A 22879-nucleotide genomic window follows, 5' to 3' on the forward strand; every position below is an offset into this window, starting at 1 on the left:
TGTTACCTGCCTTACTATACGAATATAAACAGCACGAATATACAAACGCCATTCCTTCACGTATGGCGCTTAAAGAGACTATGTCACGGGGATTTCGCTGATTTTTGGTCTAAACTGTTCTGAAGTAAGTGGTAGGAATCTTAACTTGTGAAAAACTTTGTCTTTGAACATTCAACTGAAGATATAACCTTTATTTGGGCATAGAAATCAAACTACGGCCATAAGTATCGATTTTTTTGAAGGCGCGCAGAAACAACTTGAAAACGTTGGCTAACGTTTTCAAATTGCAATCCATTTCCATCCGAGCTATCCGCAGCCAAACGCGCTGCTAAACAGTTTTGTGTTCTAAAATAGCAATTGTTAACAACTATGGACCATCATTTTTTAAAAGTTCCTACGACACAAATATAAATTCTAGCTGTTCAAAATGATGTTTTTTCCCTCTGTATCGTTTATTTGTTCTGTCCAAGACCAGTATAAAAGGAGAAATATTTGAAAATTCGTGTTTGGTTGTTGTATGGCAGCTGTTTCACCAGAAAACAAAACAAAGTAAAATACAAAAAAAAAAAATAATAAAAATAAAGAAATTAAAGGAAAACAGAACAGAACAGAACATAAAATAATATTCAAATTTACATTCCACCTGCCGTATGTCATCAAATAAAATGACATGTAAACTAAAACCAATTAAATCGGAAGCCGCGTTATTAAGGTTGTTACAAAGTTTAATGTTGTACCTACATGTAAGTAATTTGAGCATGGAGACGACGACGACGTACTAATTTCTCATCCGTACTGGTTAAAACAAGGTAAGTGTAAATCCTAGTCATAATATAAAGTTTTAACCCGCGTAGAAGAAAATTCAACTTTTCCTGGTTTCAGGTTCATCACTGTCAACGCCTCGATGCACCAATTCGATACAACCACTTCTTAAAGAACGTCATGGTCCCAGAACTGAAATACAGTTTTAGAATGTATCGAATCAGTCGCTGACTCAGGAGTTGTGCACTTAAATATTTTAAAATTAACGTAATAAAGAATGTCTTTTGCATTTGGATCAAGGCGCAGAACGGCTAGCAACTTGACACCTTCTGGAAAAAAAGTCATGTTTTTGTGTAAGTTGGGTTCGGGCATGTACAGTGGAATTCCAAGTTCTTTAATTTTCAAGGAAAACCAAAATTGGTTCAATCGGAAACTTGAGAGCTCGAAGTTGGCGTCGTATCACCACCAAGTAGGCAAAATTTCATTTATAGAAATGCTATCACTTCTATTTTTTGTCGATATATATCTTTCTTCAAATCATGCCAGTTATTATGTTTTCTGAACTACGATATTAATGGGTGGACAGCTCTTGCCTCTTTTCAGCCTGAAGACTTTTTTCTAAAATGTCAGAATATTTTTTTGGTGCTTTGGTAATAGTGTATAAAGGATGTGAGTAAAATAAAACCTGTTTTATGGATTAAGGCCTTACAGTAGAGAAAAAAAATAGTGCATTGCTAAAACAAATCGAGTGAGAGGTGTTTCTAAAAAAAAAATCTTTTCCAGATTTAGCCAAATTTCTTGAAAAGATTATTAGACACATGATAAGATGAGTATTATTCCGGCGGTACTACAAAGTTTAATTGAAAACTTGAATATCTGTAATGTCTCTGGCTTGCCAAATGAGTAAGAGTTAGGCTACTTAGAAGAAAAACATTTGAAAAAAGTGATGTTGCGTTGCAGAATATTCCTTCAAACAGGAGCTCATACTTTAAATTCACTAAAGTCGGATATTATTTTATTTTTCAATAGTGTTTCCGTTGAGATGGTTGGCATCGACCCACGTTGAAGTTTTATTTTGACACCAGCTTATGAAACTGCCAAAGTAATAATATTATTTTTGATTAACTGGTTTCTTCTTATTTACACGTAGTTGCGCGAATATTTATTAAGAAAGAAATAACAATTGTCGGAAAAGAAGATTTTGGTGAACAAAACTCACAAAATTTCACAATTAAAGTCTTTTGTGAGACTTATCAATGTCGGCCAGTTCATTAGTCATTGTTTGTTTTTCCAAATTGGAAAAAACTCAATGCGTCGGCTAGCAAACAAAACAAGTCATTAAGTCTTAGCAGTGCCGGATTATTTCGACACCGATGTCAAGTTAGCGCGATATTAGAACTTCAAAAGAAGATGAATCAAAAGTTCGCTCTCGATTCTGTTTGCCACACACTTTTTTAAAAATTGTAGTCCTGGTGAATCGGTGGCACACCAATACACCTTTTTTCTAAGTTGACCAATTTTTTCGTTTCGTTCTTGTCACCTGTATGTTTGACATAGGTTGATATTTTACTACTGAATAAATTTCCATACTTATTATTTTCACAAATCATACATTTGCACATTTCCGTATAATGCTTCCTTTTAAACTTACGCGGCTGTTCTTCAAAAAAAAAATGGAATAGGTTAGGGGGATCGGAGGGGAAGACGAAGATTTTGTTTGGTAGTACGCTGGGCAACACTTAATTGGAACATGGGTTTTATTGCTTTATTATTTTTCAGGCTAGGAATGGCTAGGAAAGACGCTTTCTACACAATTGTTTATTTTTTATTATTTTATTTATTAATCGAGCATTTTGTTTTTATGATTTGTGCAGTTTGCCAATTTCGCTTTACTACTGTAAATGGGGAAACTCATTAAGTATCCCGCCATTGTTGTTTCAAAGCAGTGTATTCCCCATGGTTTATTGAGGCCTACTATGTCTCTCATGACAGCGATCCCATGTCACGATCTAGGTATTTATGAACAAAAAATGCTCTCAAACCGATGGAACTTAAAAACAAGATTACTAAGGTAGAAAAACACCAAAGTAAATAACAAATTAACCAAAAAAGATTATGCCCAGATTGGAATTTAGAACTAAAACCGTAAATATTTAACAAATAAAGTAGCCTAAGCCATGTTTTATACTGTCATAAAACACAACGGGCATTTAAGAAAAAGAGGGAAATATATATATACTAAAAATATAATATTATAGTTATCAACGCTTTCGGTGGTATTTTTCTCTTTTTTTCTGGTTCCCGGTTGGGGGGTGTATGCAAAAAAAAAGGGTGAGTTTTCAAAATACGCCCGGGGGGGGGGAACGATTTTGATTGAATGCTATATAAAATATAATATAGTAAGGTATATATGTAAAGAGCGCACTTTTAGGCGTAACAAAAACATTAACCTATCGGTAATGAATTTTTAAAAGCATTCTATTGACTGAAATCAGAAGCATCCACCAAAATTTATACGTAAAAGCAACAGAACTGATAAAAAACGCATAACGATGTGATAGGTGGATTAACACGTCGCGATTCGTGTTGTAGTCGTGGCGTAAGCGTGTCGCAACGTAGGCAAAATCATGCCGTCAAATTTGCCCTTAGATACCCCCAATTCAATACAAAAGTTAAAAGGTTCATTCCCAGGTATTTTTTGAAGCTTTAGATAAAGTCTTTAGTTATTTTCTGGGATACTCAAAAAACAAAATTTAATCCACCGTTCCAGGATAAGAACTCGCATGAGTTAGAAAGAAATGCAGTGGGTTTTAAATTAATATAGTGCGAATGATATGCGAAGTTCCTAATTATTTAAGCATTAAGCAATTAACACTTTAAAACATTATTGAAAGAAAGTCATTAAGGTTATTAAGCGATATCAAGGTTGTTACAAAGTTGAATGTTGTACCTACATGTAAGTAATTTGAGCATGAAGACGACGACGACGTACTAATTTCTTATCCGTACTAGGGAGGCGCGGTGGTCTAATGGTTAGCGCGCCGGACTCCGGGGCGGCGGCGCCCCGGCCGGGGTTTGGGAAATTTCCCCCCCCAGAGCGGGAAACCGGGGGTGCTAGTTAAAACAAGGTAAGTGCAACTCCTAGTCATAATATAAAGTTTTAACCGTGGAAAAAATAAAACAACTTTTCCTGGTTTCAGGTTCATCACTGTCAACGCCTCGATGCACCAATTCGATACAACCACTTCTTAAAGAACGTCATGGTCCCAGAATTGAAATACAGTTTTAAAATGTATTGAATCAGTCGTTGACTCAGAAGCTGTGCACATAAATATTTGAAAGTTAACGTAATAAAGAATGTCTTTCTTGCATTCGGATCAAGGCGCAAAACGGCTAGCAACTTGACACCTTCAGGAAAATAAGTCATGTTTTTGTGCAAGTCAGGTTTGGGCATAAAGTGGAATTCCAATTTCTTTAACCTTCAAGGAAAACAAAAATTGGTTCAATCGGAAATTGAGAGCTCGAAGTTGGCGTCGTATCGCCACCAAGTAGGCAAAACTTAATATATAGAAATGCTATCACTTCCATTTTTTTGTAGATATAAATCTTTCTTCAAATCATGCCAGTTATGTTTACTCAACTACGATAATGGGTGGACGGCTATTGCCTCTTTTCAGCCTGAAGACTGTTCTTTTAAAATGTCATAATTTTTTTTGTGCTTTGTTGGTAGTTGTATAAAGTATGTCAGTTAAAAAAACTGATTTATTGATTAAGGTCTTACAGTTGGGAAAAAAATAATGCGTTGCAAAAACAAATCGAGTGGGAAGTGTTTCTAGAAAAAAACGAAAACTTTCCCAGATATTCTTGAATAGATTATTACACACATGATAAGATGAGTCTTTTTCCGGTTGTACTACAAAAGTTTAATTGAAAACTAGAATCTTTGCAATGTCACTGGCTTGCCAAATGAGTAAGGGAAACGCTACTAAAAGAATAACATTTGAACAAAGTGATGTTGCGTTGCAGAATATTCCTTCAAACACGAGCTCATACTTTAAATTCACTAAAGTCGTATATTATTTTTTTTATTTCGCAATATTGTTTCCGTTGAGTTGGTTGGCATCGACCCACGTTGAAGTTTTAGCTTTGATACCAGATATGAAACTGCCAGAAGGGTAATATTTTTATTTTTGACGAGTGACCCCTGGATTTGCTAAAATTTTGCGATTTACACGTAGTTGTTGAACGACCATTCACTACCCCTAAAGAAGGAAATAACAATTGTCGCAAAAGAAGGTTTTGGTGAACAAAACTCAGGAAATTGGACATTTTAAGTCTTTGTGGGATTTATTAATGTCGGTCAGTTCATTAGTCGTTGTTTGTTTTTTCCAAATTGGAAAAAACTCAGTGTGTCGGCTAGCAAACAAAACAAGTCATTAAGTATTAGCAGTGCCGGATTATTTCGACACCGATGTCTAGTTAGCGCTGTGTTAGAATTTTAAAAGAAGATGAATCAAAAGTTCGCTCTCCATTCTGTTTGCCACACACTCTTTTAAAATTGTAGTCCTGGTAAATCAGTGGCACATCAATATACCTGTTTTTAAGTTGACCATTTTTTGGTTGTCGTTCTTGTCACCTGTCTGTTTGACATTGGTTGATATTGTTATTACTAAATAAATTTCCATATTATTATTTTCACACATCCGTACATTTTCACAAGTCTGTACCTTTTAAAGCCACGCGGTTGTTCGTCGGAAAAAAAAATATAGTATAGGTTATAGGGGGAGAGGGAGACGAAGATTAGATTTGTAGGTGGTAGGGTGAAAGTTCACTTAATTGGAATATGAGTTTTATTTACTTTATTCTTTTTTTCGTGCTACATTTAATTTAAGTTAATTCGGCGAAGGAAAGACGCCCGAAAGGCGCTAACCGTTACCCTAAACCCTAACTTAATCACGAATAAAGACTATCTTCCTTAAAACACGAGTCACGTTTATTGTTTGACCATTTCACGAATGATGCATTTAATCATTACTAAAGAAAATGAGCTTTGAGCTGATTAGTTAATTTTTCTGGAATTTACCTATCAATAGCCTAGTGGCAAGGCTTGGTCTCTCAGGCGAGCTGACAGCTCGCGACATTTTGGTTTTATGATTCGCGCCGTTTGTCAATTTCGCTTTACTTCTCTGAATGGGAAAACTCATTACTGTCGATTGACACCTGTGAACGACGCGCGAAACTGCATGATGTCACGTAGCGGGTGACGAGAGAGTGACGACGGGAACAACATCGGGAAATGGGGAAGAAGAAAGAACCCGAGAAACGATGCGATCGGTCGAAGCAACACAGGACGAATCAGTGAAGCGCCCGACAGTGGGTGAGAGAGGCAAAGGCGCGCGGCAAACCACAGGACAGAAAGGACGGACGGAAAACGGGCGGGCACAGGTAGAGCAATCGACAGTAAGTATTCCGTCACTGTTGTTTCAAATCAGTGTTTTACACCGTGATTAATTGAGGCCTACTTAGTCTCTCCTGGCTCAACGATTAGCGGTTTTATGAACAATAAATGCTCTCAAACCGATAGAACTTTAAATTGTTTATTTTAAGGTAGATAAACACCAAAGCAGATAACAAATTTACCAAAAATAGTATGCCTAGCGCGCTTTTGAATGTAGAAAAACATTAACCCATTGGTAATGAATTTCTAAAAGCAATATATTGACTGAAATCAAAAACATTCACCAAAATTCATATGTAAAAGCAACAGAACTTATAAAAAACGCATAACGATGTGATAGGTGGATTAACACGTCGCGATTCGTGTTGAAGTCATGGCGTAAGCGGTCATATGCGATAACCGTGGGCGAAATTGTAACGTCAAATAAGCCTCTTTGAAACATAGAATATATTTTTTTTTAATGGGAAATCACAAAAATTAATCTAGCCTTCCAGGATAAAAACTCGCATGAGCCCGAAAGAAATGCAGTGGTGTTGACTAATAATATATGAGAAGTCCCTAATTATTTCAGATTAAAAAGTCATAAACTGAGACTTTTTACGGAATAATTACAATGTAAGTCATTTTAACTCACATCGTATTGCCATCTTGTGTAATAATCTTCAAAAAATGAGAGCTGTAAAATGAAACAATGAACCCTTCAAGATCCATGATTTGTATCAGTTTAGTTTTACTATTTTTATTGCATTTTTTAAAATTAAAAATTTAACAAACCGAATACCAACATAACTTAGCAATGATCAAGCTTAATGTGCAAACCGACAGAAAGTCTGAAGTTCTAAAGACTGTTTTTAATTATTTATGGCAAAATTGTCCTCAGGTAAAAGATAAAAATATAAAACGATGCAAAGTAGTTGTTATTTGTCATTTTGTCGCAAAATGTGCTTCAGACTCGCAAAGTCTCTTATAAGAGATTGAGTCATTTATCAAAACATGAAAGAGAATAAAACACCATGATTACCGTACGTTCATTCGGCCTTCTTTCTTCCCCGAATTGCCTTAGCTTGCCTTGGATCAATACGAGTCAATAAGTCGACATTTGCACAAGACAGATTAACGTTATTATAAAAGCTGTCATCTCGATGGCTTGTTAAACACGGCAGCTGCTTCAAACTGCTCAATGTGTATGATCACAAGACCATCACAAAGTCTCGGATTACCGGTACTTAAATTGAGAGTTTTGTATTTTATTATATAAGCGAGTCATTAAAGTCTGTCAGTGACAAATTTACACAGAAAAACACTGATGTACAAAATGAGCTCTTACCAAACGGGTTTATTAACTGTCAGTTAATAATCTTATTCTGCATATTTTTTACCTTTTGATTTTAATACAGAGGCGTTTATTTCTCACGTTGGTCTGTAAACTAAAGGAGAGTAAGGCCATAGAAAGGTAAGTGTAACTAAGGAAGTATAAATTAAACCAACTTTCATGTAATGAAGAACAATTGTTCAGAGGGATAAAATAAACAATAAGATGCATGAGAAAACCAAGGCGCTGTTTTGAACCTTCCACTTATCGTTTATGTGAGTTCGGTTAAAGTATATGGCAAATGCATAAAATCATATTAAGCGGAAATCCGCCAGGACTTCGAGTAGTTATTGGACAAAATTATGTACCAAAACTATTTACACCTGATTGCAAGCTTTTGTGTTACTGCTTCAAATATCTTATCGAAAGAAATCTTTTCTAACAACACCACACATCGAAAACACATTTTGAAGTTCCGCTGAATTCCACTGAATCGCTTAAAAGATGTAAGCTTTTGCCCATAGCTTGTGAACTTTAAATATCATTTTCTCAGACTCGGATAAGAAATTGTTGTACCAGAATTATTTCCACCTTATTGCAAACTTTTTTGTTACTGCTTCAAATATCTTATCAAAAGAAATCTTTTCTAACAACACCACACATCGAAAACACATTTTGAAGTTCCGCTGAATTCCACTGAATCGCTTGTCATGACAGAACAATGCCCACATGCACACGAGAAGACGCGAGAAGCGGAAAACGAACGAAGAGAAGGCCACGAAACGGGACGACAGGAAGGAAGGAGGAGGACGATGGTGGAAGACGACGCAGACGAACGACCGCACGACGGACGACGAACGTCGAGAGAACGAGACGCCCGGACGACGCAGCGCCCGCAGAGAGGCCCAAGACGAAAGGCGTGGGAAGCAACGCAGACGAATGGGGGAGAGGACGGCGAGGACAGAAAGACGGAAAGCACGGCAACGCCACGAGCGAGAAAGAGACCGGACAGCGGCACAAGAACGGACGACACAAAGCGAGCAGCGGGACGAACACGACGGCACGAGACGCGACCACACACACCGGCGGGCGGTCGGCGGCGCCACAATGACGCACAGCGACACCGAGCGCCACGAAGAGGCGGCACACCGCGAGATGTCCGAACTGAACTCGGGAATGGGCCAACACGGGGCAAAAAAAAAAGAATCTGTTTTGACCTTTAAGACGAATATACAAAATGGCTACACGTGAGATTTTTCCTATGCCTTGTGAACTTTGAAATTCATTTTCTCAGACTCTGATAAGAAATTGTTGTTGGTGTTATCACGGATAATTACTTACATCTTTACCTTTTATTAAGGGTAGGAAATAACGCAATAGGATTTAAATTATTCTGGAAATTGATTTTTGTCCAACTTTAATAAATATTACTCGACTTCCTAGTGGATTCCGTCTTAAGCTCTTACGCTATATCCAAAGCAAAACTTTTGTTTTCTTCTAGCGAGTAATTTTCCTTATCAGTAGTGCAAACAAGACTACTGGTTTATTTGTAGCTCTCGTATAAATATAGCCGATGCTTAATAGATACTTTAAAAATTGGTAACTTTAAATGCTGTGTCCTCGGTTCGGATCTGATCCAAAATGTGACAAAGTCTCGGTGTAAGAAATTTGTGTTGTGTCTCCTCTCTGTCATTTCAGTGTTGCTCAATGAAGTCGTTTGTGGAAGAAGAAGACTGAAAGGATTGTTAACGAAAATTTTACAACGCAAACTCGTTCATATGCAATAGTCGTTACAAAGAACTAGTCAGACACAAACAAAATCTACATTATTAAGAAATAAATTTACTTATCAAAAAACTTGGGTAAACGATGAAAAGGTGAATAAGAGCATACAAAAACGGATGGGAACAAGGACATGCACACTCTTAGTTCTTAACAGTTTTCGTATTGTGATTTATTTAACATGTATTGCAGTTTAACACCACGATGTCGCTTTACACGGACTCAGACGCAGCCCAGATTGGCATAACCACAATGTTCTCCATTCTTGTGAGCACAGACCTGATCGGAAACACCATTGTCTTCCTTGTGATTATTTTGAACCGAGATATGAGGTATTTTTCCTGTTGTGAAATAAAAATGTGAATAGCTTGTGCTTTTCGTTAGCAATATCTTATTTTTCAAGACAACCGTTAATTTCCTTAGGTTGTTATATATTTTGAATGAAAGAATTCTCTAAATCAGATATTAAGTAATTATTGGATGAGGCTGAGTACGATATGAAGAATTATGCAGATCAACGAGGGTGTTATCCGCCGAAGCCGAAGGCTGAGGTGGATAACACCCTCTGAGATCTGCATAATTCTTCAGATCATATGAAAGCAGAATTCAATAATTGTTTTATTATTCATTCAAAATATTTCCAGAGCCCCAAATGCACAAACTGAATTTAATAGAGTTTTGACAGTAGACAAAGTACACAAATACACAACAACGTTCGCTTTTAAATTTGATTTAAACTTCAAAAACTCGGTTACCTTCATTAAATTTCTTGTCCTTTATAATGTCGATATTTAGCACTTGCTTGAAGTGTCTATTGAAGCTAAACTGATGAAACAAAGCGATGTTTTCGAGTACAGGTTTCCATCGTTCTTGCTTAATACTTCGACGTAGAATTTTCGTAAAACCGCTCCAAGTCCTCCGCTGTGGCTGGATCAGGGATCTTTCCCTCTTGAAGATACGCTTTCAAAATCGATCGACTCCCCTTTGTTCCTTTTTCCATGTTGTGACTTTCCTTGTCTTCTAATAACTTTAAATTTTACCTCTTCGTAATGCTCAAATCTAGCGGCCATTTTCGCTTTTCAATTCAGTCGCGTGACGTCAGCGGTTCTTGGGAACGAGGTTGCGATCGGATAATCATCCTTGAAAACGAGGTTGCGGTCCAATAATTTTTCATATTGGACAGTTGCGATCCAATAATTGGAATTTCCTCCAAATTTGGTCGGTGCTAGCCGAATAGCTGGAATTAGCCGGGGATCGAAAGCCAATCAGAAACACAGAAATATTTTGAATGAATAATAATCATTCTTATTCCATTCCAGCTCTCCATTTTTGCTCCGTAACCTCTCTCTTGGAGGTTGTAAAAGCACATGTACCTTTTAGTACATGATGAACGACTCTCCATTTTGCAAATCCCTACCTCTTGCTCCGTAAACCTCTCCCTTGGACGTTGTAGAAGCACAGGCACCTTTCTGTACACGCTGAACAACTCACCTTTATTGCAAATTCCTACCACAAGCAGTTAGAAAATTGAAAAAAAGAAAGAAAATTCGATTGAACCTGCAGTTGTGTTTTCAAACAGGACTCCCATGAACATTCTACTACTGAACTTAGCTGTGGCAGACATGATGGTTGGCTTATTCATCGCACCACGCTTCATTTTGATTCACCTTTTCAAACATCCAGACGGACTGACCGGTACGATGTTCTGTAAGCTGCTGACTGGAGGTAACTTGACATGGACTGGAGGGGCCTGCTCGGTGTTCACTCTGGTGGCCATCGCTTTTGAACGCTACTATGCCGTGATGTATCCGTACGGAAATAAAGGAAAACTTACCTACAACAAGCTGAAGGTACTTACTTGTTAGACAATAAAAACACTGGAGTAAAAGATAAACAATTTTTTATGTGTAAAGCCCCTAAGAGACATTTTTTTATTAATTTCACCACACACAGAAAACTACTTCAAAATACTATTACTAACACAGTTCACATTACAATTTATTACAATATATTCTTACAATACGACCACTTGCGCTAATTATACTTTAAAAATAAACGTATGCGCTACTTACAATACTGTTATTCACACTGCTATCCATGCCATTTTTTACTCTACTTACAAAATTCCGGATAACGAATTTTTCTTAAGAAACAGGGGGGAGATTAACATTCCAGATTGAAATGAACAGTTGTAGAATTCAAAAAGCCATTTTATGAATTATGTTTTAACAGATCATCATCCCTTTGTCATGGATTTCCGCAGTGATCCTCAACATCCCTTTATATTTGACAATCTACTTTGATAAAGAAGCCGACTTCTGCATGGAATATTGGCCGAGTCCAGAATGGCTTCCCAAAGCTTACAGCTCCACCTGGTTTTTTGTTGCCGGCATCATTCCTGCAACGATCATGACTGTGTTGTACTCGAGAGTGGTGTATTCATTGTGGTTCAAACGAGGAGAAAACAATCCAGAGAGCACCCAACAGGTATGTATTAAAGAAAGAGAGAGAAAATCTTCCGCTTTCTCATCGCTTTGACACAGAATCACGGGAGGAAATTTGGAAGAACGAGAGATGACGCATAAAAACATGAGCCTCAGGCGAGTGTTTTCACGCCGTTTTCGAGTTTCCCAAACCTACAGGAGTGTTCCTATTTCATAATAAGACTATTCGCTCTTGATTTCTATAGAGTGAGTAGATGAATCGGTCTGACTCCAATATGAAAAGGAGGAGGATGCTCGGTGTCTTGCTTAGGGTTGTACATTAATTAGGGATTTTGGTCTCACTCAGGAGGTAGCGTAGAACGCCAATTACTTTTAGCCGTTTAGTTTCTTCGTGGGTGCCACCTGGAGAAGACAACGCGCCGTCATAAAGAAACCACGTTCAGTGTGCAACCGCCGACCCCCCTCCCCCACCCGGGGGATGCTGAAAGAAAGGACCGAAAGAGGATCGCTTGAAAGAACTCGTCTAGTCTTTGTAAACCAACCAACAAGTTTCTTCTTATTTTCTTAGGGTGTGATGAAAGTAAGAAAGAGAGTCACCAAGATGGTCTTGGCTGTGAGTATCATTTACGGACTGTGCTGGATGCCAAACCTAACCATCTATGCACTGAACTACTTCAGTCCTTCGCAGAACTATGGTGATGTCACCTACATTACTTCCATCGTTCTGGTTACATGCAATTCCACTGTAAATCCTTTCGTCTACGTATTCGTGAACCAGAAGTTCAGACGCAAGATGAAGAGTTTGATATGCTGTGGCAGTTTTTGTAACAACAGAGTCAACGTACCAAGTGACTCGACTAATTACTCGAATGACCACACTAATACAATCACTCAGCCCACCGTGGAAGAAGAAACTGGTCTTCGAGCGTCTAACCGCGAACCGACCGCCTTATTAGATTAAACGCTAGGCTGGTTAGCATTTGCTAACCTAGTGCAAACGCAAGTAAATTTCTTAGTATAAAAGCAGGTTTAATGTTTTGTGATAATGTTCTGAATGCATGTGTTAGGAGCTTCCCAACACGAGAACAGTTGAGTAAAATACGTTTACTCTGCTTGTTTTCTTTTACATATTCTTATGTTTGCTCTTCTAAGGCAAGTGAGAACCACACCTTAACACAAACTCATCGCCACATGCATGCCACTGTTTTAAAAAAAAGAAGGTCCAGTATAAAAGAAGCATGGATCTCAATGTAAACAATGTAAACAATGTGTCTGAAACCACAAAGCGCTTCAGTTTCGGTAAGAGTGTTCTGTTGAATCATTTGAATGTTTTACATTTTAATTTTGTTAATAGTATTTTTTCGAGATTTTAAGCAATCCTATTCTGCAGGTTGCTTAACCTCGCTATGTGCATTGACTGCAACAGTACAAATTTGCAATTGGCACCGAGAAAGTGTAAAATGTAACGTAGGAGGTGTCATCCTTTTTACAACGTAACCGTTAGAAAGACAGTTCTTTATTTTGACGAAAGTTGAATTACCCGTCAGAAAAAAATAGGGTCAATTTCATTCAACTTGAATGTATTGAATCTCAGCATCGTTTAAAACTGTAAGTGGCGTAGATTTCGCGTTATAGGAGATAAAGTCAAGTTAGCTGTGATGTCACAGACTTTCATAAGTCACTAGTGTCTGACGATGCTAAGTTTCATGCAAAATGTATATAGTTGTTTATATTAACTAAAAATATACGAAGAACTGTAACATCTGTGTTCTCTCTGCAGCTTTGACAATAGTAGTGTCTTTCATATTCATAACATCACTTCATTTACTGATAAAGCATAAGTACATTTAATGAAAAAAAAAAAAATGTTGGAAGACACGTCACTTGCAATTTCTACAGGGCAATATTGCAAACGATAATTGTACTAATTTAAATATAACAACTTTACAATAAGAGTACATAAACAATAGAATAATGTTACCAATATAATATTAAATCACAGTTTACCGGGGAAAAATACCCAAGAAAAAATTAATGTGTATCATCAACTAAAACTGACGATCGACTAAAGCGCCCCAATCACATACAATATACAATAATGTATGTAAATAGTACTGTTTGCATAACAGTGTGTGTCTTTAAGCCGTTCTTTGGAAACAAGTTGAAATATTAACAATTAATAAATTGTGGTTGTTTTTCCATCTTTCAGTTATTATTTAACGCCGTTCGTTGTTAATAACGACTCAGCGTTTCCTGTAACAATATTCAGGCCCGGTGTAGGAGTTGAGAGGAGGGGGAGGGAGGGGTTAAGTTCTGCTCCATCATTGAAGTTAAGTAATTTTTAAATATTATACAATAACCACGAAATATGCTCGCTTTGCGGTTTCCGATGTAATCAGTTTCTGACAGCCATGTTTTACTTAATTGGCATTTTTTATTTAATCTTTTATGTCTAGGTCTTCCGATTGCATTTTTGTTTCACTTAATTTGGCAAAAATTTCATTTTAACTTTAAATTTAGCCAATAAAACTAATGCGCGTTTATGTGCTCGCTTATTAGGTCGCACTGAGATGCTCAATTTCCATAGCTGAGATGAAATTGTACATTGGTACTAGACTCATCCTCGGAGACCCAGGGACAGTTTGTGGGGGCGAGGTAAGGGCGAAACTGCGGGAAAAAAAAATTGGCGAAGAAAGTTGGAGCAATAGAAAAGTGTCGTCGGGGAAAGAATATACGAGGCCAGTCCCAGACAGCTGTCAGCCGTGTGAAAACACACGAAGTGATTCTATAGTTACTGTTCGCCGATTGAGGAGAATAATTCAAAGAGAATACAAATGACTTTTTCTGCCCAATCAGGGAGCAGCATTCAGAGAGCTGTTTGAAACTGGCCTGGTAAGACCCTTTCCCCAGTTGTTTCTTTCTATCGCACAAACTTTTCTTCACCGAACTTTTTTCCCCGCAATTTTGCCTTTCCCTCACCCCCACTTAAACTGCCCGATGGTTCTCAGAGTATTTACTAGACTAGAAATTTTAGTTATTTTTCTAAAATTTTGATGACGATGACGACGACACCAAAACTACGACAAAGATGAATTGTATTTTATTATTAAATTCAGTATTTATAAAATTGATTAGTCTCGCTTTTACTGAACCTTTTCCAAACTATTGCTCTACTTTTCCATATGTAATTCAACTATCCTTTATGTTTATTTGTTATATGAATTTATCTAATTGTAACTTCTGTGATATAATATGCCGCTTCCTTGGCAATATTTTCGTATCCTTTTTTCTGCTAGGCATCAGTTTATCCTAGCTTTTCTGCTTAACAAGAACTTTTCCTATCTTTTCTGTTTCAAATAGCAACATATTTTAGAACAATGGTGTTATTTTCTGACTTGTAAGGACTTTGCCACTGAGGCAACACGAGTAAATGATTGCGGCGGAAATAATGCTAACGGTTTTGCCAAATTATTCAACAAGAGCAAACAGAACCGCCACTAATAATCTAACTTGTCATGTGCACCTGTCGTTTCACGCGCTAATTAGAAACGACATGTACACTAATAAAATTTAAGTCAGAAACCATGAAATTAAGGTTTTCAGTAACTCTAGAACCGCTTCTAACTGTAAGAAGGTAAAAACTCAGGATAACTTAATTTCTCGCAGAAAATCGTCACAGAACTCGGGTGGCAAGTAAGTGTCTGATTTTTCAGGGTTGGGCTTAAGAGCACCAAGGGGTTTTGCCGTTATCCTCCTACATCGCTTTCGAGTCTCTCGTGAGGTTTTAATGTTTAAATGTCCTGTTAATGATTATCCCAAACAGCTTACTTCTGATAAGAAAGTTACACTAACACGATGGAGCCCTCATGTAGTTTTTCTTATCACCTAGATGATATGCTTCTGGTAAATGTAAAAGCTGTGTTCTAAACGGTATGAAACGTCTAAAAAACGCTTCTTAGAGTAAGCAGTGTTAATTGTAACTTGTGTGTACACAAGACGCATACATTCAAAATGCAAAAGCATTGCCCACGATAACAGTATTGTAGAAATAATCTTCTTCGCTGGCCCTCCTATCTATAAATTGATAAGGAAATAAATGCGTTCGATGGTTTCGAAAACAACTCTTTCCCCTAAGCATTTCAGGTGACGTGTTATCAACTTCATGAGATAATCTTCTTTCACGAATTAGCGGTACAGTTTTCGAAGTATTTTGGAAGGGAATTTTTCATCAACAATCTTTTATAAGTCTGGTTTGTTTTTACGCTAGACTGTAACCCCTGCTTGGGATGGTTCCAATTCTTGCAGTTTTCCCCGCTGATTTAAGTTAAATCACGAAAAAGTAATAATTAAAAATGAAAAGAAAACGTACATTTCAGCTGAAGATTTAAATAAGCTGGCGGGACACTTTATAATTCGATTTAGCAGTCCTGGTTTCAAAGTAATAAGTTATGTCCACAACAGGATGTTACGGCGAACAAAAAACAAACAGCAGCATTATTAATTTTTTTTCATAAGATCTCTCATTCATTAGTTGTTTTTGGTTTTCAAATTGGAAACTGAATTGGATGCGTAGGTACAAGATTTTACTATGCGGGATTGTTTAAATATGCTTTGGGAGAACCGAACAGAAGTAATCCCAATATTGCCTTTTGAAGTCTCCATGTATAAAATTACTAATTCTGATTGGCTAACGAAGGCGTGCAGCTTTCGTTTAACACGAGTGCAAAAATGTGTAACACGGGTGCAAAGTTGTAATAACAGTGCAAATTACAAATAAACACGGACGAAAACAACGACCGGGGTTTTTAGTAAACAAAAATTTGGTTTCACTAGAGAGACAACAGTATAACACCTAAAAAATAGTTCTAAGAAACCAAACACAATTATTGGGACTTCGTTCTGGCTAAATGTTTGGAAAACGTCTTGCGAAAAGAAAAGAAATATCGCCAACAAAATAGATGAAAACGAGCCAGCCGAACTAAAAGTTCTGCCCTAAAGTAAAAAGACAAAATACTGACGACTTGTCTTCGAACCAGACAGATTACAGAGTGATGATAGCTACACTCGGCAGGCATGTGATAAACAAGGATACAAGTTTTCAATCAACCAAGTAAGTCCTTTGCCAAGTTCTTCTTGCTGGTCCGTCATCGGAAAACGTCCAAATAAAGTGCGAAGTTCAATCAAAGAAGACGTCGAGGTGCTATGCATGGAAGTAGGAATTTTCGGTGCCAAAACACCAGAAGCATTTACATAACTGTATCATATAGTTTGTGGTGACTTCTTGCATTTAACAACTGCCAGGTTTCTTTCATCTTTGGCCGCTCGGGGCTTACATCTCGGTTTTCAAAACGGCCGCCGTCCAGTTCTTGTTTACGCCGAGCTTTCACAATCTAAGATGTACGTTGTCTTTAGTCGATTATTATTAACCGAGTTCTGCTTCAAAAACGTATGAAAAACCTGAAAATAATCCTTCCAAATACCCAAGTTTACTGTACAGCTGAATGAATTTGAATATTTCGCTCTTGTGAAAGCTTGAAATTGACATGTGTTTGCTGTGCTTCAACCAATCACTTGAATGAACATCAGAAAAGGCGCGCGGTTTCAAAATTCAACTGGTATTCGTTTTCTTTCTGTCCCTTTTTTTCATGTATATTATTAATAAGTAATCGCATGCTTTTTCTCCAGCAATTAGGAATAAATAAGCACGTGCAAATATTTTCAAAGACTACAAATTGCACTCGCCCTACGGGCTCGTGCAATTTTGTTAGCCTTTGAAAAATTTACTCGTGCTAATTTATTCTTAATTGCACTTGAAATCATGTGATTACCTATACTAATAACCAAACACTTATATTTATTTTACTTCTACGAATTGACTGGAAGTAAGATCAAGACAGCATATTCAATTGAAGATTTTTCTTATTTATTCTTTAACCTGTCTAGCATGAAAAAACACTCAAATGCGTTAATTTAAATTACGAACGAGAAAATTAAATGACCAACTTTATATTAAGCTTGTATAGGTGACGATCAAATAGACCCGAGTTACGGGAAAAACTTCTTAAAAAGCTACAAATTTTTCGATTTTCGTATTACTAAGAAAATCGAAAAATTGGTGGTTACAGGATAATTTATTAATTTGCTTTTTGCGTTGCAACTAACAAACCAATGCAGTTTAAAGTTATCGAACATCCTTTAATCCCACAAGAAAATTCACAATATTTGCATACAGTGATCAAAGTAGCTTACGCCTTCGAGTTAGTCACTGTCTTATAAAGGGGTAATTGGCGACACTTACTGGGAGTTTAGATTATTCCAATGTACATTTAAACGTAGCAATAGCAATAGTTATTAAATTGGTCATTACAAAAAAATGTATGTAAATTTTAAAACAAATATGTATTAGCAGCGTAGCGTAAACCATGCTCTTGCCATGACGAAACGATGGTGGCTACACAATGGCCAGTTCCCTCTATGAGACGCGCCTGAAGCGTCAAATCATGGTAAATGTATTCAGCGAAACATGCACGAGACTTGGCAATTTTTAGTACAACTATGATTCCCTGCAGGAATTTTTCATAGAGGGAATTGGCTATTAGCACGATTAAAACAACCTGAAAAGCTTGCGACTAGGTGAAAACTTATTTTTCTCGTCAAGGCCCTAATTTTTAAACCCCATATCGTTTCAGGTTTACATCAAGGCTGTGTGGTACATAGAATCCTTTATGAAAAGTATTTTTCCTAAGTACCCAGGTATGTTTTTATTTTGCAAATACAAACACATTGAAATTTTCTTTCGCATTGCTCTGTTCTTTGTTCCCGAAAGTTCTTCTAGCTTGATTGTCCAGCAAATTAATTATTGTCAAATTCTTGATTATGCAATCCGCGATTTGTTGTGCTAAGGCATGACATTGGCTATAGTTTTTTTAGATAGCTTTTGCTCTGTAAGGTTGTTTTTAGCTATTTATATTATTATGACTTGGTATTCAGGTTCAAGCTGTTATGTCGCTGTACACGGATTCAGAGACAGCCCAGATTGGAATAACCACAATGTTGTCCATTATCGTAATCACAAATCTTCTTGGAAACACAGCTGTATGCTTAGTCATTGTATTGAATAAAGATATGAGGTATGTTATCGGCTTTAAAATGAAACTATGCGGATGTACGTTATTATGCTTTGTCTTTGCTGTAGTATGTTTGTCACGACACTGATTTTCAAAGACTGTATATATTTTGAAAGCTTATGGAAGTCGTATTAATGAAAAACCAATTTTATGCTGTGGTAGCGATTTTTTCGCAACATAAACGTCTGGGGGGGGGGGGGGGGGGCGGTGCTGAGCCCCCAAAAAGATTTCGTTTGGGGTCTACAGCCCTCTACCCCTGCCCACCTGTTAAAAAAAGAAAGATATGAGACACTCCGGTCTTGCACAGAAAACTAGAAGCAAAAAAAAAAAAAAAAAAAAAAAAATCGCGAAGCTTCAAATTAGCTACCCCCCCCCCCCCAAAAAAAAAAAAAGAAACCACCACTACCGCCACCACATCATTTGTAATGAACAATTCCTTTGTATAGAGGCAATGGTCCAAATTCGTGTCATTGCCGGTATTTAAACACACAAACAGAATTTTTATTGACAGCTACGGGACTCATAATTGCTGCTACCATTACTACCATTTCTAAACGTTGTTTTTTTTTACCCGAGATTTTTACAGCTGTAAATTGTCATGCGCGTTGTCCTTGTAATCAAACAGGACTCCCATGAACATCCTACTACTAAACTTGGCTGTGGCAGACATGATGGTTGGCTTATTTATCGCACCACGCTTCATTTTCATTCACCTCTTCAAACATCCCGACGGACTGGCCGGCAAAGTGTTCTGTGAGCTGCTGACTGGTGGTAACTTAGCATGGTATGGGGGAGTTACCTCGGTCTTTACTCTGGTAGTAATCGCTTTTGAGCGCTACTATGCTGTGATGTACCCGTATGGTAATCGAGGAAAATTGACGTACAACAAATTAAAGGTACAGCGTATGTTAAGCAGACACGGTGCTTTTATACGAAAACGCGCTATGGCACTTTTGACGCTTTTGGATGCGGCGCTTACTCCAGGGCCAGGTACGCGCTAATACTGGGTGGGGCAGCAGGTACGCGCTACGATGTGTTGAGAAGTGTGGTGCTTATGTGAGGGTGCCGCTTCAGCGAAGGGGGAGCTTATTCGAGTAAATGCGCTTTATAACTATTGAGCGAAACTAGATGTTTTATTTGAACAACGCGAAGGAATGTAACGACGTAAAAAAGAGTTCTACATAAAATACCTCATTTTATTGATACAATAACTATGTTTGGTACACGAATAAGGCTTAATTTCAGTAGTAAAGGTCGTCGCTCATCAGGTCTCTCCATCAAATGTCTGAGAAAAAAAAAAAAAACAGGATAACAATCACTTTGGGCTGTTGCTCGAGTATCTAGTTTTTTCTAAGCCACATCTGGAGCGGAATCACGCCGAAGTGATATTATCCACAGATTGCATAGTCCTGAAAACTGAAACTTTTACTCAGTGATCATCACTTTATTTATGATAAATACCACCTAACCATGCTTAAATATTTCGTCAACAGATCATTATTCCTACCTTATGGATCTCCGCAGCCATCCTTGTCAGCCCTCTTTTCCTGACGATCTATTTTGACCAAGATGCCGACTTCTGCATCGAACACTGGCCAGAACAGTGGCTTCCCAAAGCATATAGTACCATCTGCTTCTTTTTTCTTGGTTTTATTCCTGTGACGGTGATGACCTTGTTGTATTCCAGAGTGGTGTATTCACTGTGGTTTAAAAAAGAAGATCACGATTTGGAAAACACCCGACAGGTATAATAATATGATTCCATCAATATAAACACTAACGTTCCAAGGACGTTTTGAGATGATATGCTTAAATTATAACCCATTTGCCATGTACGTTTTATAGAATCGGACTTTATTTTGAAATTGTGCTTATAAAGATTATGATATAACATCTTTGGTGAACTACCCATCCACACTGAAAAAAAAAAAACAACAACAACAACAGACTTTGGGTAAAATATTGTGCGTCACACTTCTGAACGAAAACAGTCATAGTCACCTTAAGTATGTTAACAAATACAGTCTGATTACACTGAGAGACAAGGACAAAGTCTTGCAGTAATAAATCACCCATAAGTTGCAATTCAACCTAATATATATGATTAATATATAATTTAATTGACCAAAAACGTATCTTTTTACCGTTTTTTTCGTCAGGGTGTGATGAAAGTGAGGAAACGTGTCACCAAGATGGTTCTTGCTGTGAGTGTGATTTATGGATTGTGTTGGATGCCAAACCAATTCATCTACGTGTTTAACTATTTCCTTCCTTCACAGAACTACGGAGATGTCATCTATATAGTTTCTATTGTCCTTGTTTCGTGTAATTCCACTGTGAATCCTTTTATTTATGTCTTTGTGAATCAGAATTTTCGACGTAAGGTTAGGAGCTTGATATGCTGTGGAATGCCTTGCAGTAGCAGGGTTGAGGTCTCCACTGACTCTAATAATAATACGAATGATCACACCAACACCAGTACTCAGCCAACCCGGGAAGGGGTAAATTGTCAGGGAGAGCCTAACCAGCAAGCAAACCCCTTGGGTCTGATTTCCGTGGCATAAGTGTTCAGCGGTCGTTGTGACAGGGCCGTAACTAGTAAAAAGCAAGGCGAGGCACCTGCCTCGTCTTGATTTTAACCCAAAATTAAAAACAAAATATGTTTGGTTGGGAAAATAATCCCCAGTTGAACAGATTGATTCTTTTAAAGAAATACCTTATGAAAAATGTTTAAGAAAGAGTTTCAGAGTTAGTCAGGTGCCCAGGAGTCCAAAATGTGACACCCACGGGCATTTTTGTCTGATTTTTGGCAACATTGCTATTTTTACTAAATCGAGTACGCTGATTTCGAAAATCAATGTTGCCAAGCTTAATTCTTGCGTTAAGATGATGTTTTGATGCATTTAATTATGACGTCATGGTCCAAATAAGGAATTTTCTTTCCTTTAGCTATTTTAAGCATAATACATCCAGAAATTCATTTAAAGCATTGTTAGTGTGCTGTAAAAATGATTTCAAGAGTTTTCTGAGAGTTTTTACGTTTCTGTGAAAATCAAGCCCTTCAGTGACAATTGACCACGCCCTCTTAAACAAACATCACCATATCGCGGGAACCTTATCACGAGTGTAGTTTTGTTATTTTGTCAAAGAACAAATGCGATATTTGTATTAACAAATCGCTATAGTTGCAATAAGAAAGAAAAATATGGTCGTCGTGCCACGCTGAAGCTAAGAGCTAGCGAGCATCAAGAATGACGCCATTACAATTTTCGTATATCGAGTTTCCCTTGTTTCAGCATTTCGTTTAAGTTTTGTGGTAAACTAAATGAAAATAACATCATAGCTAATGTCGTAATATATCATCGTTGTTTTAGTTAGAGATAAAACTTTATTGATTGTCTTGTATATTGCTGAATCTAACTTATTTCACAATGCACTTTGTCTGTTATAGGCTCATGATAAAGACTTTGGTTGAACGCATGTAAAATTAACGAATTTAAAATGATCATAGCATTGCTCTCAGGTTTAAATCTGTCTATAATATTTTTAATCAATATCGGTAAATATTTTTAATATATCTTCTGAACTTTTTTAAAAACACTGAACTAATATTGCTTTTTAAACAAGTTTCTTTAAAGCGCTTTAGCGCAGTTTGATATAGCAATTAGCGTCGGTCTTGGTGCATCCACACAGCCCAGTGCACATGGCATGCGTTTATCTAAATTCATAGCGAAGAGGCACATATATAGCCAGTGGTCAGATCGGATTTCATACATTCAACAAATAAACGTTTTCTGCGGAGGTAGTGGTGTCAGCTTTGAGGACATCTTCGCCGACCGAGAAGAGAAAAACAAATTTTTCTGTGATAACTCTCCACAGATGAAAGAGGTGCTGTTACAGCCGGTGATGGTGTGAGATGGTAACAATGAACTTGACGAGTTATTAGGAAGATTTGCTGAGACATCCTCTAAAGTTATTTACGTTAGATTCTCTG

The 22879-nt window shown here is 37.3% G+C and overlaps 2 protein-coding genes across 3 annotated transcripts; both read left to right on the forward strand.

Annotated features, from left to right (window-relative positions):
• The first annotated feature begins 751 nt into the window (after positions 1–751).
• On the forward strand, positions 752–13925 carry LOC144634044 (neuropeptide FF receptor 2-like). 2 transcript variants are annotated; one of them, XM_078492989.1, is made up of 6 exons: positions 752–809; positions 7618–7673; positions 9507–9646; positions 10894–11164; positions 11547–11801; positions 12327–13925. In XM_078492989.1, the coding sequence occupies exons 3-6, from the start codon at positions 9519–9521 to the stop codon at positions 12717–12719; spliced, it is 1047 nt and encodes a 348-aa protein (XP_078349115.1). In that variant the 5' UTR covers positions 752–809; positions 7618–7673; positions 9507–9518; the 3' UTR covers positions 12720–13925. The 2 variants fall into 2 exon arrangements, with proteins under 2 accessions (XP_078349115.1, XP_078349114.1); XM_078492988.1 differs by lacking the exon at positions 752–809 and adding an exon at positions 5105–5970 and having other exon boundaries at positions 6228–7673.
• Positions 13926–15382: 1457 nt separating this feature from the next.
• LOC144634043 (neuropeptide FF receptor 2-like) lies at positions 15383–21598 on the forward strand. The gene is made up of 6 exons (XM_078492987.1): positions 15383–15451; positions 18448–18511; positions 18749–18888; positions 19511–19781; positions 20379–20630; positions 21045–21598. Exons 3-6 carry the CDS (start codon positions 18761–18763, stop codon positions 21447–21449), a joined length of 1056 nt encoding a protein of 351 aa, XP_078349113.1. The 5' UTR covers positions 15383–15451; positions 18448–18511; positions 18749–18760; the 3' UTR covers positions 21450–21598.
• The last annotated feature ends 1281 nt before the right edge of the window (positions 21599–22879 follow it).

The sequence above is a fragment of the Oculina patagonica genome, chromosome 12 (assembly GCF_052425735.1).
Source record: "Oculina patagonica isolate OP01 chromosome 12, crgOcupat, whole genome shotgun sequence".
In the NCBI taxonomy this organism is placed as follows: domain Eukaryota; kingdom Metazoa; phylum Cnidaria; class Anthozoa; order Scleractinia; family Oculinidae; genus Oculina; species Oculina patagonica.